The sequence below is a fragment of the Phalacrocorax carbo genome, chromosome 5 (assembly GCF_963921805.1).
Source record: "Phalacrocorax carbo chromosome 5, bPhaCar2.1, whole genome shotgun sequence".
Lineage (NCBI taxonomy): Eukaryota > Metazoa > Chordata > Aves > Suliformes > Phalacrocoracidae > Phalacrocorax > Phalacrocorax carbo.
This window is the reverse complement of record NC_087517.1, coordinates 35,325,530-35,342,967: the sequence shown is the minus strand read 5'-3', so window position 1 is coordinate 35,342,967 and position 17,438 is coordinate 35,325,530. Positions and strand designations below refer to the sequence as shown.

Here is a 17,438-nt window from a genome sequence, read left to right as displayed (position 1 = left end):
GTGTTGAGGTGAGAAATATATCTACTCAGCTGTACTTACCTCAGGACTTTGAATCTTCAGTTCCCTAAGCATAAAAGTCAGTGGTGTAATTCTCCTGCTGAATCTGAATCCAAAGCTTCTAGATCAAATAAAGCATGAAGGATCAGTGATGTGGATTAGTGATAGCGTAGCTTGACTAAATCAATCAAGTCCAGTAGAAATTACCTGTAAAATTTTTTAGCTCATGCATCTGTACTGTCCATCTTTGTAACAGAAGTTTCAACACCTTTTTAGTGGTTAGTGTGACTAAAAGTGCTTTATTTTGAATATTTTTGGCTTTATAGTGCTTTCCACTTGAATAAAAATTTGGAAGAAATCTCCATGTTACAGGCAGAACAACTTGGTTTTTTAATCTTTCATCTCCAGAGCTGCTTGAATTGAAAGCTTCACTGGTGCACATTCTAGAGAGTGCTTGACAAACTTCTTGAATTAGCTGTTAGTGTTGCATCTATGTGATGTAACATGTGGTCTTTGTAGCATGAAGGATACCTTGCTGAGAACAGCCTGCTTACTGAAAGCAGCGCAGCATGCTAGTTAGCTTGGTATGAGACTTTGCTTATTTGGTACCCTAGCTATGGTACTACTTAATAAAATAATAGTAGTACTTTTTAACTATTAGATGAATCTGGCAACTTAACAAATATGGAAGATAGTACATGCTAACCTTCCTCACAAAGCATGCACATTTTGACATACGCTACTTTTTAGATGTTTCTATGATGTTGTTGCTAATTTGTAGAAAAAATTCTAATAATCTTTGTAAGAAATCCTTTGTAAAAAATCTACCCCCCTTAGCTTTTTCTCTTAACTCACAGCTTGTTGCTAACAAAACAGCAGAAGACTTGCAAAAAGCCTATTTCTTAACTAACAATATTTTGGTCAATGTGAGAGGTGGGGAAGAAAAGGCATGAGGCAACCAGAATGGATTTATTTTGGAAATGATGTAAACTTGATAAAAATTATGATAAACATGTAATGATGTAAACATGAGGTGATAGCTACTGAGTCTGAGGTTTAAACTTAATTCTTTTTCAGAATAACTTACTTGGCTTTGTAGATTTAGTCTTTGTCACAAGGTGCTGTGTGTCCCAATTTGTTAACCTAGAACTGTGGTCTTGCTAGCCACATCTTTGATCTGCAGGTAGGAAGCAGCAATCTGGGTATGTGTGTTTTAAGCATAAACCTGACAGTCTATTGTTGGATCTCAAACAGGGTTATCAATTTGCTTCCAAGTGGCTGTGCTGCTCTCTCAATCTGGGTAGCAAATCCTGAGGAAAACCTTCATTTCAGATATGCTTAACCCAGGCATTATGTTTTCATTCTCTTGGTTTGAGCAATTAGAAAGTGTTTGATGGAAGATGTAGAGGACTTCCACTGTTATAATATTAATACCTCATTTGTCAAAATGTCACTTTTTTCCAAAATGTCTGAATATATTGAACACATGTGCAGGCGTTGTCTTGCTAGTTGGAAATGAAGCTTCACTTTCCTTTCTGTAATGCTTATCCTCTAGCTTTTTAAACGGCGGAAAAAGTATCCATTCAGCTATATAGATAAATTAACAGCTCTTCAAAATTGGTGGGAGTACAGACAGTGTTTTTAGCAGATGCCTACTTTGTGTAGGGAAGCAATAATCAGCAAGTTGAGCCAGAACATGAAAAAGAATGGATGAATGTAACAAGTTGTATGATACAGGAAACAAAGTGACCCTAACTTAATGCTAGAGACCAAAGATTCAGTTTCAAAAAAAAACCCCAAACAAACAAGCCAAAACTGTTACTTTCACTGAAAGTTATTATAGGTCATAAGACTTGCATCCTAATCTTCCTAACTCAAATGTATCGGGGAAGTTTAATAGTTTGAAAAGATGTGTTTTCATATGGGGGAAGAAGTGCTTGGATTAGGATTTGGCAAGACAGAAGTTTTTTGGGTGAGTTTATAAAGTTTGGGGAAATGGAAGAATTTGATGTGGGAAGTTTTTAGTGTACCTATCCGCTAAAGTATGTGCGGGATAAGGGCTATGTTGTTAGTAAAATTTGACTGTAGTAAGTAAATTAATATATTGATAGATAAATCTTAAATTCCTCCCTGTGATCTTTTCCTACTGCTCCAGTTCTCCTGAGCCTCAGACCATTTGTCTCAGAAGGGTTATCTGGAACATAAACCAGTTAAACACCAGTGGGGAGGAGATGCCAGCTGCAAAATATTAGAGGCTGTCAAGGCTAGTGTCCTCTGACTGAAAGTATTACTGCCCCATTAACTGGAGTTTACTAAGATCTCTCTGCCACTTTTTCTGTGCAGTAATTGTTCCAAATATTCTTCTAGATTAACTGAACCCCAGTACTTAATGTCTGTGAATTCATAGCATTTGCCCAGGTTAAGGAGTACTAGGATAAACACCCAAACACTGACCTAGGCAGAAGTCTGGGAATGATAACTTCTTGCAGAAATAGGTAATGTCCTTAACCAGCATAACTATTTGTGCAGTGACTTTCAATCTTGAGCTTAAAACGATTGCATTATTGAAGTGAGCATCCTAGATCTGGGGTGAATTGGTGAGCGTATAACTGCCCTTCCTGTTTTAGAAAAGTAATGTGGTATCACAGGACTGTATTTCAGTGCATGCTGCATTTTTGTTGTTTTCCACACTTTGTATTCTTCAGTTGTTTTAACAGGCTTATGTGAACTTCAGAAAAAATTAAAAAAAATATATCTTTTACAAGAGTTCTTAGTGCAGTCCAGGTGATTCAGACAGTGCAGAAGTATATCTGAAGGTTAAACCTAGTGCACGTGTGTGGTGTTATTCTTTCAGCAGATGTAGCTGCTGTAATTGTTAATTGCTTTTGAAAAGGGATTGTTGCACCTGGAGTAGGTAACTAATTGGAGGCTGCTGGGAACAAAAACTAACAGGATTTTTTGCAAGATATGTGAAAAAGGAGTGAATAAGCATGACAAATTACAAGAAAATCAACTCAATTGGCTATTTTAACATAGACCTGTCAAAGCAGCTTATTACAGAGTAATTCTTAAGATGCCAGTGTGTACAACGGAAACTTCTCTACTGTTACTCTTTCACTGTTGGAAAGTAGTGCCTTCCAGAATTTGAAATGGTTGTCAGCTGAATTTGGGATAATGTCTCCTAAGTATGAAGGAGGTCAAACTGAAGCTTTAAAAAAAGAGAGTGGGATTCAAAGGGAAGATAATTCTGTCTGTTGGCTGGTCTTCATGCAACTTCATTTTGAACTGATAATGACTTTTAATAAGAGGATTACTAGAAGTATCTATTCCAAGTGAAAGTATTCACAAAACTAAAAAATTTATTTTTAGAGAAATAAGTCTTCACTGGAAGGATATGTGCTCATTTGTAATATGGGCCTAGATGTTCTTAACTTCCCATTTGTCTGAATTAACAGTTTCTTTCTGCATTTAATGAAGGTGTTAATGAAATTGTTTGTTTGGTGATAAACCTCACTTTCTCTTCCTTGCACTGGGATAGGGCTGTTAATACCCTTTGTCAGAACATATTTCAACTGCTGTGATAATGGCTCCCAATTCCCACCCCTGCTCCTGCTCACCCCCCACTCACAGGCACACCACTTTAAGCAGTGTGTCTCAGCTTGTATTTTGATCCTTCCCTCCTGCCCCTTCTAGATAAGCCCTTTCCTGGAAGAAGGGTTTATCAGTTTTTTAAATGTACCAGATAGGCTGATGATCAGAGGGTGCAGGTGTTAAATGTATTTTGGGTTAAAAGGCAGCAAAGATTCCTTAACTAGTGATAGTTTGAAGTAAGAAACTTGTGGTATTGCTCTGTGTTAACTTTTGTTTACTTTAGAAGATGTTGTGAAGTACTTCCACATGTTTCTATTCTTACTAGGATGGAAACTCATTCCAGCATGGTTGGCAGTGTTCTTGTCCAGTTCATGGTGAAACTGGTTGGAAGTGAGAGAAACCAACCCTGAACCTCAGAAGTCAGATCCAACTCTGAAATCAGCACTTCTTTGGACAAGGGCTGGTTTAGATGGCTGTCGCACGTCTTGATCCAAAGAAATGGGTGGCTGAGATCCCTTTTGCAAGCTTAGACGCTACTTGAAGGCAAATTGATAGTGCCTTGCAGTACAGCCTTAAAGTTGAAACTTCAAATAAGGGCTCTAAATAAAAAGGCATAAAAGCAAATGCAATGAAATTTTAAATTTTTTAAAATTATTTATAAATTACGGAGTGGAAAATTGAAAAGTCTTTCTAATAAAGACCTGTTCATGTGGGTATATAACTTCAAGGGGCTGATAGTCCTTATTTAAATAGCATGTAATTGCTGCTTAAGTAGGCTTTTTGATAGTACTTTGTCAAAATACTAATAAGATTTTTTAATTTTTTACAGGTGTGTACAGAGTAACATTGTGTTGCTTACTCAAGCTTTCAGGAGGAAGTTTGTCATTCCAGATTTTATGTCGTTTACTTCACATATTGATGAGTTATATGAAAGTGCTAAAAAACAGTCTGGAGGAAAGGTAACCTGTTTGTAAATCCAACTTCACACTGCTATAGATTTCTTGATTATTAACCGACTATGTTTAAGTTGGCAGATTTTTCTTAACGTTTTTAGCAAAATGTTAAACTGGTAACTTGATAAAATAGTTTTGGAAGTTCAGTTATGTCTGCGACTTGTAAACTGTTAGAAATAAAGCTCCTTACTTCTAATGATGTTTTACAATTTTGAGGCTAGAAAGATAGGATGGTGGTGTTCTTTATTTTACATAAACTATAAAACCTCTATATAATTTGTCAGACTAAAGTTAGTCTGTAAAGCAATTATGCTACTCTACACAACTGGCTGGGTTGTGTGACAGAAATAGTTGTGAACACCATACCTATGTTAGTATTAAAGTTTATTCTAGTGTTTATTTTCAATAAATTAATTTAAAAACTCCAAACTTTGTTACCAGCTAAAATGTTATAGGAAGTGAAAATCCTAAACATGTAACAAAACAGATTTCTTTTAGAATGTGCTGAGGTTTGTACTTCTGTTGAAAAAGTATATTTTATATTGATCTAGTGAATATAATAATTTGTAATGAAGTTTTAGCTATATTAGGTGATTATTCATGGAATAATTCAGTTGTAACTTGTGTATCCTTTCCATTGGCATTTATTTTAATCAATATATGTTAACATATAGTTAAGTATTTTGATGTGGTAATGCCTCTGTTTTTATTTCATGTTGTCATAGGTTGCTGACTATATTCCACAACTGGCCAAGTTCAGCCCTGATTTGTGGGGTGTGTCACTTTGCACAGTGGATGGACAGAGGTATATTCTAACTTCCAGATTTTACTGTTTCGATTACTTGAACTATCTGATATGTTGCAAGAAGCAGGGAGTTGGTCTTGATCCTTATGGGTCCCTTTCAACTTGAGATAGTCTGTGATACCCAGTGCTTCATGGTATCTCAAGGTTTAATAAAGAGCTTTTCTGGAGTTGTTTAAGAAGTGAAATCCACTTGGTCGTCTGTCTTAACATTTTTTTCCAACTTCCCTGTTTAAGCTGAATTATTTTGCTATTATGATAAAATATTGTTTAAATAGTATTTGTAAATACTGTATTTAAAGTCTAGATTATATTGTGCTTATTATCCAAACACAGTAATGAAGTTGTGGGTAATTTCAGTGATTACCAAAGGACAAGACAGACAATGCTTACGTAGTATTAATCTGTGGAAGTTGAAGAGTTTTGCCTGATAGTACCCGTGCCTTGAGCTATATTTGTTTTCTGAAAGTCATGATGTACTCAAAAATTAGTTCTTTTCCTACATTTTAATGTTCCTACTGTAGCTTTATTGTATGATCACTGTATGTCATTGAAAAAAATCTGATCCATTTTCTTTTTAAAGAAAATGGAGATGTGGAAACTGGACAGAATTTAACATGATTTTGCTTTTCAGGTTTATTAAAATGTCTCCTGTAAGGGTATATATAGGCCTTAGATATAATTAGAATGATTTTATTTTTATTGAGTAGTGACTCAGTGTATCAGATGGTTATGAGTCCAAATGTATCTCTCACCATCTAGCTGAGAAGTAATATGAACTCTTCTGTGCCCACCTTTGTCTAGTCACAATGTGAGATACTCATCAGCTTGCATGTCTCTGCTGTCCTGCAGTTTGATATAGTCATACTGCATATTCTGAGTATCATAGTTTTTAGGTATTGGTGTTTCCCAAGTGAATGGGGCATTCTTGAGAGAGCATCAGACTTGCTTGTGGTGAATGTGGATTTGGGATCATTTTAATGTGATCTGTTATGATCTGTATGTTTGTATCTTATCAGCCATATGCTTTCTGATCTCTAGAGGAAGAGCTGTACAAGTGAGTTGAAGTATTTTGCAGCTCTCTGCTTAAGTGTCTGAATTATAAGTTATTCATAGTAAAACAGCTTTAAAAGTAAAAAAGTTCTCCTTTTTGAATACTTAATTTTGCTTTTTTTGGCTATTATGTAAAAAAATTGGCATTATAACATTACTAATTAAATTTTTTTATGTTATGTAATGCTGGTTTTTATAATGCCAAAATGGTTTTATGAGTTTCTCTGAAGTCTTCTACATTTTCTGCAAAGAAAAGAAGGAAATACACTTCTGATTTTGCCATCAGACAAGTGGTTGCTTGGAGCACTTTGCTCTAGATGCAGCAAATGCTGCTTGTATGAGTCATTCTTCAATGCAGTCTGACTTACATGTTGAAAGTAAACTTTGGAAAAGATAGCATTTAATAACTGCATAGGTATATTATTACAATTATCAAAGGTAATGTAAATATAGCTATTTATTTCCCTCAAATTCCAAAACTGAATTGGACCTCATCTTTGTTCATATAGAAGTAAATATGTATAGTGCCTGTACCCTGTTGAGCTTGCAATTGAGTAGGGTAAGTGCGATAGTAGAGCTCTGAGGTGATTATTTTGCTCTGGTACAAACCTATTTCTGAACTTGCTTTTATTTTTTTACATTGACAGTTATGTTTAGCTTATGGAGACAATTGTTAAAACCTTTAAATCTTTTTGATCTGCTCTTCAAAATGAGACTTAATATGCTTTTAGGGTTTTGGGGTGTTTTTGTTAATAGTCCTAGTAGGTTGAAGGATAAACGAAGCATTTAACACATGACCTGCCTCAGCTGACAAACAGGAAATTTCAAACCTCTTCATCTGTGTTTTTCCCAGGCATTCTGTTGGCGATACCAAAGTTCCATTTTGTCTTCAGTCCTGTGTAAAGCCTTTGAAATATGCTATTGCTGTTAATGATCTTGGCACAGAGTATGTGCACAGATATGTTGGTAAAGAGCCTAGTGGATTAAGATTCAACAAATTGTTCCTGAATGAAGATGGTAAGAGATATATAATACTTGGTAACGCAAATACTCAATTTTAGAAAATTGTAAAACAAACTACATGGCTTTTTCAGTCTTTTCATTTTACTGTATCCTCTTCAGTATTATTATTAGACAGTGTCCCAAAATATTTTGCCATCAGCAAGGTAGGCTTAACCTTTGTTGCTCACTTTTGCCTAACTTAGAATGCTAGTAAAAGATGCTTTATTACTTCTGTTCTACTTACTAGTATCCAGCTGTAGGAAAAACCAAAGAATTTTGTTAAGGCAAGTATTTGAGATGTATATTTATTTAGTTGAGCTGGTAGTAAGTGTTCCTTAATCATGCCTTCTGTAAAGTGATGGTGAAAGAATCAGATATGTTAAATTCATTTTAAGGAATATGTATATAACTTCCCTTCTCAGTCCTCTGAGAAGTAGATGCTGGTGCCAAAGGCCAGGGCTGGCTAGTTTCCAGAAGGCAAAATGGAACACATCTTCCCACAGATTATTCTAAACTGAATTTGGCTACTGATTCAAAACAATGTGTTTTTTTCCTGCAGCAGGAGAGCTTTAGCAAGAATTTATTATACAGTACTTAACCTAGATTATTTCTTTTCATTTTATATTAACTGTCAAGCATGTGTTATTTTTAAAAACATGGTAGCAAAAATTTGGGGATGACTCATGTAGCCTTAGAGGAAATACTGGATGTTGTCTGTGAAAGGCAAATGTTTCTTCTAGCAGGTCCTTCTCAGAGAACAGACAATGTTTCTGTTGCCATGGTATTGCAATTAATATTTAATTAACAGCATAAGGCTTGGATATTTTTGTCAAGGACTGAATTGAATTCTGACTTAAATATCTATATTCTTAATATAGAAATTATACCTAATTATGATGAAGGTACATACCTTAAAATCATAATTCCAAACTTAGAAATAAAATGGATCTTGACAATTTGTCGTCTTTTTATTATGTTAGTAAGTGGTAATGAAATACCAGTATGCCTGTATACCTCCAAGAGGGAATTAAGCATTTTGTCAAGCTTTGCTGTCTCACTTTTGCTTTCCTAGTTTTTCCAAATACAATGTTGTACAGTGTGAAGAAGACTGCCTTTCCTGTCCTAAGAAAGCTTTCATATAAAAAAAGTTTTGATGGTGCTAAAAATTGCCCATTTTTTCCTTTGGGTCAATATAGGTGTTCTGTTTTTTTATATTTTTAATGACATGACTAAGTATTGTAGCTAATCTCTTTATTGCTCCTTTTAAGGTTGAACTATGAGAGAAAATGAATTGTTAGGCTGTGGTTTTTTATTATAGTACTGTTAGACTTCAAAAGTGTTTATAAGACTGTTATGCAATAAGAGAATTGGGATTATTGAAAGTTTGACCAGTGTGCATGAAATTAATAGAGAGGACTAAATCTCATGATAGAAGTTTTTATTTATGCACTTGTGTGGCTGATATAACTGACAGGAAGAAAATGTGTTAGTTCTAACCCAAACAGCCTTTCATCTATACAGTCCTTAAATGAAAGACTAAAACAGAAGGTAGAAGCCTAGTAAAAAGGAACGTTTAGTTATAGGGAGGGAAAGGAAGGTTCAGTTTCTGCAAGTGGAAGAGGAGAAAGGAAGAAGGGATTACACTTGTAGATTTTATGTATGAAGTTTGGATATGCAGAGTATTTGGCAGTTTGAATGTGCATAACTACTCTGAAGATCAGATTTGAAAATAAATATATATAATATAGGTATTGTATTTGCTTTCTAATTATTCTGATATAGTTGAATTCCATGTTTGTAATCAGGATTTTAAGAAGTGATATGCTGGTATTTGAAAACTGATTAGACATGCACCTGAAGCTACTTTTTCTACTTACTACATTCAAGATTCCTAAAGCAGGATGTTCTTTCACTACTTTGTTTACTAGTATTGAGATTCAAGCTGGAAAGAATGGAGAATATTACAGGACAATTTTAAATCATAACTAAAAATGTTAACTAGCGAAGAATTGTATTCATTTTGAGTAAGATCTGTGCTGTGCAATGGAAATTTGGAAACGTCTGCAGCCTTGTGAAGAGTCAATTTTAAAATTTTTTTCAAAGGGAACATATGGCCTATCGAACAATTCCGATTTCCTGAGGACTAAAACAATTCCCATGTGAATTAAAAACAGATTATTCTAGTTAACTGAAGTAGATCAGGAATTTTATGTAGTAAAATGTGTCTGAAATAGGTATCATCTGGAATTATTTTTATGGCCATTGAGCAGCAGTTTGCAGGTTTTTTTCATGCCTATTGAGTTCATGATGCAACATGTGTGACGTACAATGATGTACAAAGAAGGCCTAAGACCAATGATGGACCAAAAAGGTCAGAAGAACTGGCAGAGGAAAAGCACTGTAATTTGAGCTTATTAGGGGAAAGGTCTAGTTCACATATGGCATAATTGCATGGCAGGTTGCTGGAGCAATTGTGCTAATTGTTGAGCAGTTGTGAGGGGGGAAAAAACCCCCATATTTTCCACCATTCAGTAGTGGTGTCCAGTGGAGAGATTCTTTTTTTTAGGTAGCTAAATAAATTATATTTTCTTTTACTTTAAATTTAGATATACCTGTTAAATATATTGTAGTTCCCAATGTAAAAGGCAGTTCTAGACAAATATCTTCTTCCCGAAGGAAAAGGAATGCTGTATTGGAGAATAGTGTGTTTGATATTCAGAGGCTTTAGGTGAGTTGTTTAAGCAAGAGGCATATCGTTGAATCAGTGCTAGACTTAATCAGGGCACCCCAGTTGAAGTTGAAGGGTTATTATGGCTTATTCTTTTCATTAAGGATAAAAACACGAATTTACTCCAAAGAAAAATGAGATGATACAGCAATATAAGAGACTTCCGGAGAAGTTGTGTAAAAGATTTTCTGTTTTTCAGTCTGAGCAGATATTTGCCTTTATTTGATTATACATACAGAGCATATATGTGTGTTTTTGTTTTTAGTGATGTGTGTCAGTTAGCTTTGCAGAGTTTGATACCTCTTTCTAAAGATTAATAGATTAGGTTGTTTCACCTCTTTGACAAACTGTTGCAATTACAGTTCCTTGTTCTTCCTTGTTGTTCTGCAATGTGGAATCCCCTTGTTGATGGCACCCACTGTGAGGTAAATCAGTAGTTGCTGCTGCTTTAGAAGGAAACCTATGTATAACTTTCCTTAAAAATTAATGCAGCGTCAGAACCTATACATCCTGAAGAGGTGAAAAAATACCTGGGGATGGAAGTATTATTGATGGGAAAGGAAGACACCTCTTCTTTTAAATTAGCAGGAATCCTGCAGAACTTAAGATTTTATTTAGGCATCCTGGCCCCTAAAAAAAGCCAGTATATCTTAAGTATGTGTAGAGGTTCTTCGCTATAGAATAGAACAGTTCAGTTGGAAGGGATCTACAACAATCATCTAGTCCAACTGCCTGACCACTTCAGCACTAAGAGTTAAACCATATTATTAAGGGCATTGTCCAAATGCCTCTTAAACACTGACAGGCTTGGGGCATCAGCCACCTCTCAAGAAGCCTGTAGCTATTGTGGCAGGATAGAAAGGTTATCTGTCAATTATAGATACCTATGTATGGGAAGTGTTTGGATAGCATTATCTGCTGCTATCCAGATAATAGTGAAAATTGATTTCCTGGGACCTGGATACCCTGACAGGGTTTATTCTGCTTAGAAGAGGCAGTGGTGTATTAATGGAAGGTGTCCTACTCAGCTCTGTGACGTGCTAGTGTTAGGCAGCAGCAGGAGACCCTTAAAGAAGAGCTGTTGTTAGCGTGTGGTAAGCCGGACTGTGGTACCTCCCCTTAGCTGTTAAGGCTCCAACAATGATTATTACTTGTTGACTTGTCAAGGGGTGAAGAGAACTCAACTTAATTTCAGAAGCACATTCAGAAAAGTCCATGTCTCCTTTCACCAGGAGGTTCTTGCCATTCTTCATGTGAGGTCAATACATGGTGGTGTGTTGGTTGTAAAGTGGCCAGAACTGGTACATGTAGTTTGAGATGTTAAGCAATGAGAGACAGAAATCTTCAGAGCAGAGGAAAGGGTAACCAAGAATGCCTTGTGACATTGAAGGGAAAGTGGTGATGTCCTCAAGGAAATGAGATACAATAGAATTTCTGAGGGTATATTCTGTTATATGGACTTTACCACATTGATAAGCTTTTGAGTTGATGAATGCTAAATGAAAATTGCACATACTTTTTATTCAAATATATATTTGTTGTGGGATTTGAGGTTTTTTTTTGCTTTATACTGTGTGGCAGATTGAAACAATAGAGGTGTGCAGAGGAATCAAGAGCAAAACATTTATAAAAAATACTTTTAGAATGGGTTGTATTTGTCGTTAATGTGTTTGTGGACTAGAATGATACTTGATGAGGAAGCTGGAAAAAAGAGAACTGTAGGTAGAGCAAGAAATGAGGGTGACAGTGTATTCTCATCATGTGTGAGGCCAGTGTTGTGTTGGACTATGTGTCTGGAGTTGGGATCCCCAGTTCAAGGAGAACACTGGAAAACTGGAAGGGGCTCTAGTGGAGGGCTGCCAAGGTGCTGTGGGGTCCAGGGCACATAACTTCCAAGGAACAGTTGCAAGGGGACGTTAGGGGCTCTCCTGGGAGCCACTTAAAACTCTTGAAGAGCAATTGCAAAGATGTAAGTTTGTGTAACTCTTCTTGGTAGTGGCAGATGATACAAGGGCCAGCGGCCCCACACTGTGGCTTAGGCGGTGCAGGTTGGATATTAGGGTAAACCTGTCATCTAGGAGGAACAAGATGCATAAAGACAGAGGGTTTGACATGTTTGGAGGTCTTCAAGACTCAGCTAGATAAAGGCATGACTGACTTGATGTAACCTTGGCAATAGTCTTGCTTTGAGTGGGAGGGTAGAGGAGACGACCTCCAGATGTCCCTCCTTGGTTAGAAGGACCAAGAAGGAGCTTGTGATGCTGTGAATAGTCTTTTGACTTGTAAGATCTTTGGTGTTCAGGTTTTTGGTCCCTAAGGAGAGTCAGAGTTAGGAAGCTATGGAAATGCTACGCTTTTTTGCTACTTAGAGTCTGGTTTTAATCAGAAGTCAAATATATTTGACCCAGGTTTCTTGCGTTATTGACACGAATAGAACAGGATGTTCAGTATAGGTGGATCTTAAGTACAATCAGATGAAATGAGAATCATTCATGAGTCTGTTGCAGAGATAAGGAATGGCACTAACAACTTTAGAAATAGTATATAGACGTTAAGTTTGTATTTTAGGGGAGCTTTACTTTCTTGGACAGGAGATATTGGTCTTTTTCACTAACAGAATAACTTGATTTTTTTAAAAACATCTTTCTAATATTGACTTTCTGAAAAATACTAAAAGGAATTTGAGATTGTTAGTTTTTGTAGATTATCTGATAGTCACAGACGGGTAAGTGTCATTGACCATGACCAGTGTAATTTTCATGGGAAAGTGTGTGTGTGTATGTATTGTGAATATCAGACTAACTTCCAAAAAGCAATTGTCTCAAGTTCCTTTCAGTGTGCGTGTACTATATATGAAAATAGTGAATACTTTGTTATTTAAAATGAATATTTTTTCAAATTCGGAGAGAAAGTAACAGCAAATTAAAAGAATCCAAACCTGTCACAATATTAATGTATTGAGAATTGGTTGAGATTTGCAGACATCAGAACCATCAAAAATCAACATCCTAGTTAGAAGGCACAGCAAAAATTTTAGTTACAAAAAAAAAGAATGAAAACTTGTATTTGGGAAAAGTAGACAGCTGAGAAGGAAAGCTTTTTTGGAAAAAGGAGGAAAAAAATTTATTCACATAAGCAGCCAAGGATGACTGGGAATGCAAAAATACTCTTAATACGGAGATTAGCGATGAAAAGAAAAACTTAAGTGTAGCAGGTATATGCAAGTTAAATTCTAGTAAGGATGAATAAATTATTTGTATTTCAGCAGCTGCCAGTAGACATCTCTGATTCTTAAAAAGGATCAGGATTTTGTATTTATGTACAGCAATAAGAAAATTCAAGAACTGGAAGCCTCATTTATTTTAAAGGAACTTGTTTGAACACTTTTAAAATCACTGAGACTTGGTAACTTGGAGAAAAATTGAAAAGTCCCTTAGGGGTGGTTCCACTTGCAAATTGATTTGTATTAATCAAATCTTGGAAAGCTAGAGAGAACTAGAAATTTCCTGAAAAGAAATTATGCCAAACTGATTGATTTCCTGGACTGTTAAGTAGCATTAGGCTGTTGTTCTCAACTGTAAAATACTTTGCTCAGAATTAGAAACAAAAATGTGTATGATGTTGGCTTACAGTATTTTTCATTTAGGATTATATTCTATGATCATATCTAAGTCATAGATTAATATTTGTCATTTTTCACTTAAACACTTGACTGGTTTTGTTTGACAAATGTGTCTTGGGATATACTTGTAAATGAAAATTTTATTTCACAGACAGGCCTCATAACCCTATGGTGAACGCTGGAGCAATTGTGATCACGTCTTTAATCAAGGTAAAAAGTTCATTTTTAGTTTCTCTCAGAGTATTTTAATAAGATGTAGAGAATCTTCTACAGATTATGAACTGTTTTCATTTTGTGCAATATCTGATGGCAGTTTAGTCCTTAGCAGGCAGACAAGCTCTGATGTTTTGGAAATAGTAACACTTTCCAAACAAATGCAATATTAGACTAGCAATTTTTAAACAGTAATGTGCAACTGAGACACACTGGTTTTCCTTAGCGTTTTTACTTTTCTTTTGTTTCCTTCTTTAACCGCACAACACTTGATATTCTATTGAGAGAGTTGCCTCATACTTGTTAAATGCTAAGAGTATGTCCTCAGAAATATACTTTATAGCACTCAGAAATATGTTTCTGAATGTCTGATGCTCTTGTATAGCATAAAGTTACGAAATATTTCTTGCTGTCCAGAAAAAATGAAGATACTATAATTTGTACAGGAGCAATGCAGCTATATTCGCACATCAGTCTTAATACTGAATTTGTCCACTATTAACATGCTGTAAGGCTAAGTTATATTTAAGATCTATGTAATGTAGTTTCTGTTAGAGTGTAAAATGTGCTTTCTTAAATAAGTGTATTTGGAAACAGTTACTCATATTTTGCTGAGTAAACCATAGCTGAATAATGACTTAGCATCTTTAGTCCATGATCTTGTGACTTTTGGAAGGCTGTATTTTATTTTCCTTTGAATAGCTGTATATATCTCTTGAAGTTGTAAATAGCATAAATTCCATGCAATGCTAATGTTTGCCAGATACTTCGCTTGTATTTTCTGCATTTTTTTAGCAGCCACTAATACAAAAAAACTTTTTTAGGGGTACCTGTGTAGAGTTGTGGGGAATATGTCGGTCCCCTGGAGTTTCGAAGTAGAAAACTTTATACTGTTACTTCTGAAGTCTAAAAATCTTGTTTACAGCCTTTGTCTTGGTTATGTTTTGAAGTCCGTTAGCTACAGTATGTTTTCTACCTCCCTATTTCCAAATTGTTGATTTTAAAATTACTTAGATCATGATTTTCTGTTATTTTATATTTAAAGAAGGTGTAAGAACTTCTGCTTAAAGACATTTATCTTTAATAGCTGTAGGTGAAAGAAAATGGCCTTAAGTATGACAGGTAAATTCATTCACGTTTAATATTTTTTTTAAAGGTTGACTGAGCATTGAAATTCACTTGGATAACAGTGAATTTTAAAATTTGACTTAACACATTTGTCTGAACTGTGAAAACGTTAGTCCTACTACGACATGCCCTACTGGTCATAAGGCAAAACACAAGCATGTGCCTCCTGCAGAAGGCACATAATTCTTGATAAATTGTGTACTTCTAAATAGATAACATAGATTTGTTTACTGCATGCAACTGATATTTGTTAGAAGGTTGGGGGATTGTTATTGCGTCGTGTTTTTTATTTTTATTTGGTTTTTTCTGTAGTGTTCTTATGAAGAGTATTGCATTGCACTGACTTTTTGCATGTGGTAACTGCACGTCTAATGGACGCATATCATACTTATCACTCCATTATTTGTTTTCAGTGTGATTAAAATGTAGATTATTTTATGTACTGCTTTCACTAAGATAGCATTTATCATTTGAATAACTAACCAAACTAAACATACTCTGAAGAAAATTACGTAGAGGGTCACAGGTATAAAGTTATTTAATAGCTGTTCTTTTGTGAAATAACTTTGTTACAATCTTCAACTTAAAAATATTCCTACTAACTAATCGGTGATTTTTAAATAATTCACACTTATATTTGATCTAATCTAAGGCTTACTTTTTTCTAGAAAAGGTGGATTCATTAACCCATGTTTTGCCCTCTGTTCCTCTGCATTCATTCTGTTTGTTTAAGGTGTTACTTACATATCTTGAAGACTGCATATGGCTCCTAGTGTCCAAGAAAATTAAGGGATTATTAAACATGGTCAGATTTACCATGTATGACAGATTTAGCTATGATAGCATTTGGATAGCTATGGAGAGATTATAGCTGTATTTCGGTGTTAAGAATGCTTTTAACTCCTTTGATATTCATTATTTTATCTCTTTCTGAGAAATTAATGTCTTTCAAAATTTACATATGTTGTACTGAATTTAGCTGTTAGTATGCATGAACTTGCACACAACTGCCCTTAGAATCTGACAAATTCTGATTATATGTGAATAAGAGATGATGCTTGGGGTTATCTTTTTGTCAGAATATGTAATACATTAATATTTTAGGGGAAAAAAGATTTCGTAGCATCACATACCCAGTTTTGGCTGCCTTAAGAATTTAGTATGTGCACCTTGGAAAGATCATAGACCTAAACTGTAATGTTATGTTTAGTTATGTTTATTCATAATAATAAATAATGAAGCGTATGTGCATGTTGTACATTTGTTTGGCTTACTTAGGCATGACTATATCATACTTCTACCAGCTTAAATGATTCTCCTACTGTCATGTGCTTGGAACTGCAATATATTTACGTTTTGGTGCCTTAACTCATGGCTCTGTTCTAACCACTTGTGTTACACTCCACAGACTATGGCAGCAATTTAAAGCATGTATCTAAAATAAAAATGTTTTAGCAAAAAGACGTCCTGTGGGCCAGTTTTAATGAAATAAAATTTTCAAAGAACCCTAAGGACCTTCTACCTTGTTTGTAAATTGTACAGTCATTTTCCCTTATTACTAGTTATATAAATTACATAGTTATAACAATTTTCAAATAATTGTTATAAAAAGAAAATTATAGTGGCAATTCCAGGAGTGTTTGGCAAGTGTTATTAGATAAAATGGTAAATTCTTCCATGTCTCCTAGGCAATACTGGTGCTTGAAAAAGGAAGATTCAGTTCATGTATGGATCTAGCACAGATTTAGTGTTCTGTAACTACGCAGCTTTCTGTACATCACTTTGAGAATTGAGTTTAAGGTTTAAGAAAAAACAGATCAAAGCATTAAAATCTATCCATGTTACAGGCAATAAAGTATTTTCTCAAAGTGTGTCATCTCCAGGAACATCATTGGTTGTGTTAGCAATTGCCTGCTTTTATGTATCTTTACTGACTAGGGAGGGTAGTGCATTAGAGCTGCAAATGAGATGAAGAGGACAGGTCCAGAGTGAAATATGTAGAAGGCAGGTGGCTGTGGAAGGAATTACCAGAGGACAAGGGATTAAGATTAAGTCACTTTTATTGTATACTTCAAGATTCCATCTGTATATAAAAGCTTTCCTAGTAAAACAGCAAAGGTTTGGGCAAATACAGTGTATGTAAATCTGGAAGTGCTGACAAACACATGCAGAATCTTACGCAGACAGTGATGATAGACTTGAGTGCTTGGGGAAGGGGGATATCCTATGGTATGAATTAACGTGGGAAGCATTTAGACGTGTTGTGGGGGCAATATTTGTAGTCCTTGCAAAAAAAATTGATGTATGAGAAAATGAAAATGCTGATCTTATTGACCCTGAGAAAGCTTA

General features: G+C 35.2%; 1 protein-coding gene across 4 annotated transcripts in view; it reads left to right on the top strand.

The window, feature by feature from the left end:
- GLS (glutaminase) overlaps positions 1-17,438 on the top strand; it is a 66,993-nt gene that overhangs the window by 10,382 nt on the left and 39,173 nt on the right. For 2 of the 4 annotated variants that reach the window (XM_064451996.1, XM_064451997.1), the window contains exons 4-7: positions 4,418-4,547; positions 5,267-5,346; positions 7,250-7,413; positions 13,900-13,958. In XM_064451996.1, the coding sequence (XP_064308066.1) occupies positions 4,418-4,547; positions 5,267-5,346; positions 7,250-7,413; positions 13,900-13,958 (433 nt within the window). Of the gene's footprint in view, positions 1-3,805; positions 3,825-4,278; positions 4,298-4,417; positions 4,548-5,266; positions 5,347-7,249; positions 7,414-13,899; positions 13,959-17,438 lie in introns of those variants that run through there. The other 2 variants (XM_064451998.1, XM_064451999.1) reach the window with 2 other exon arrangements.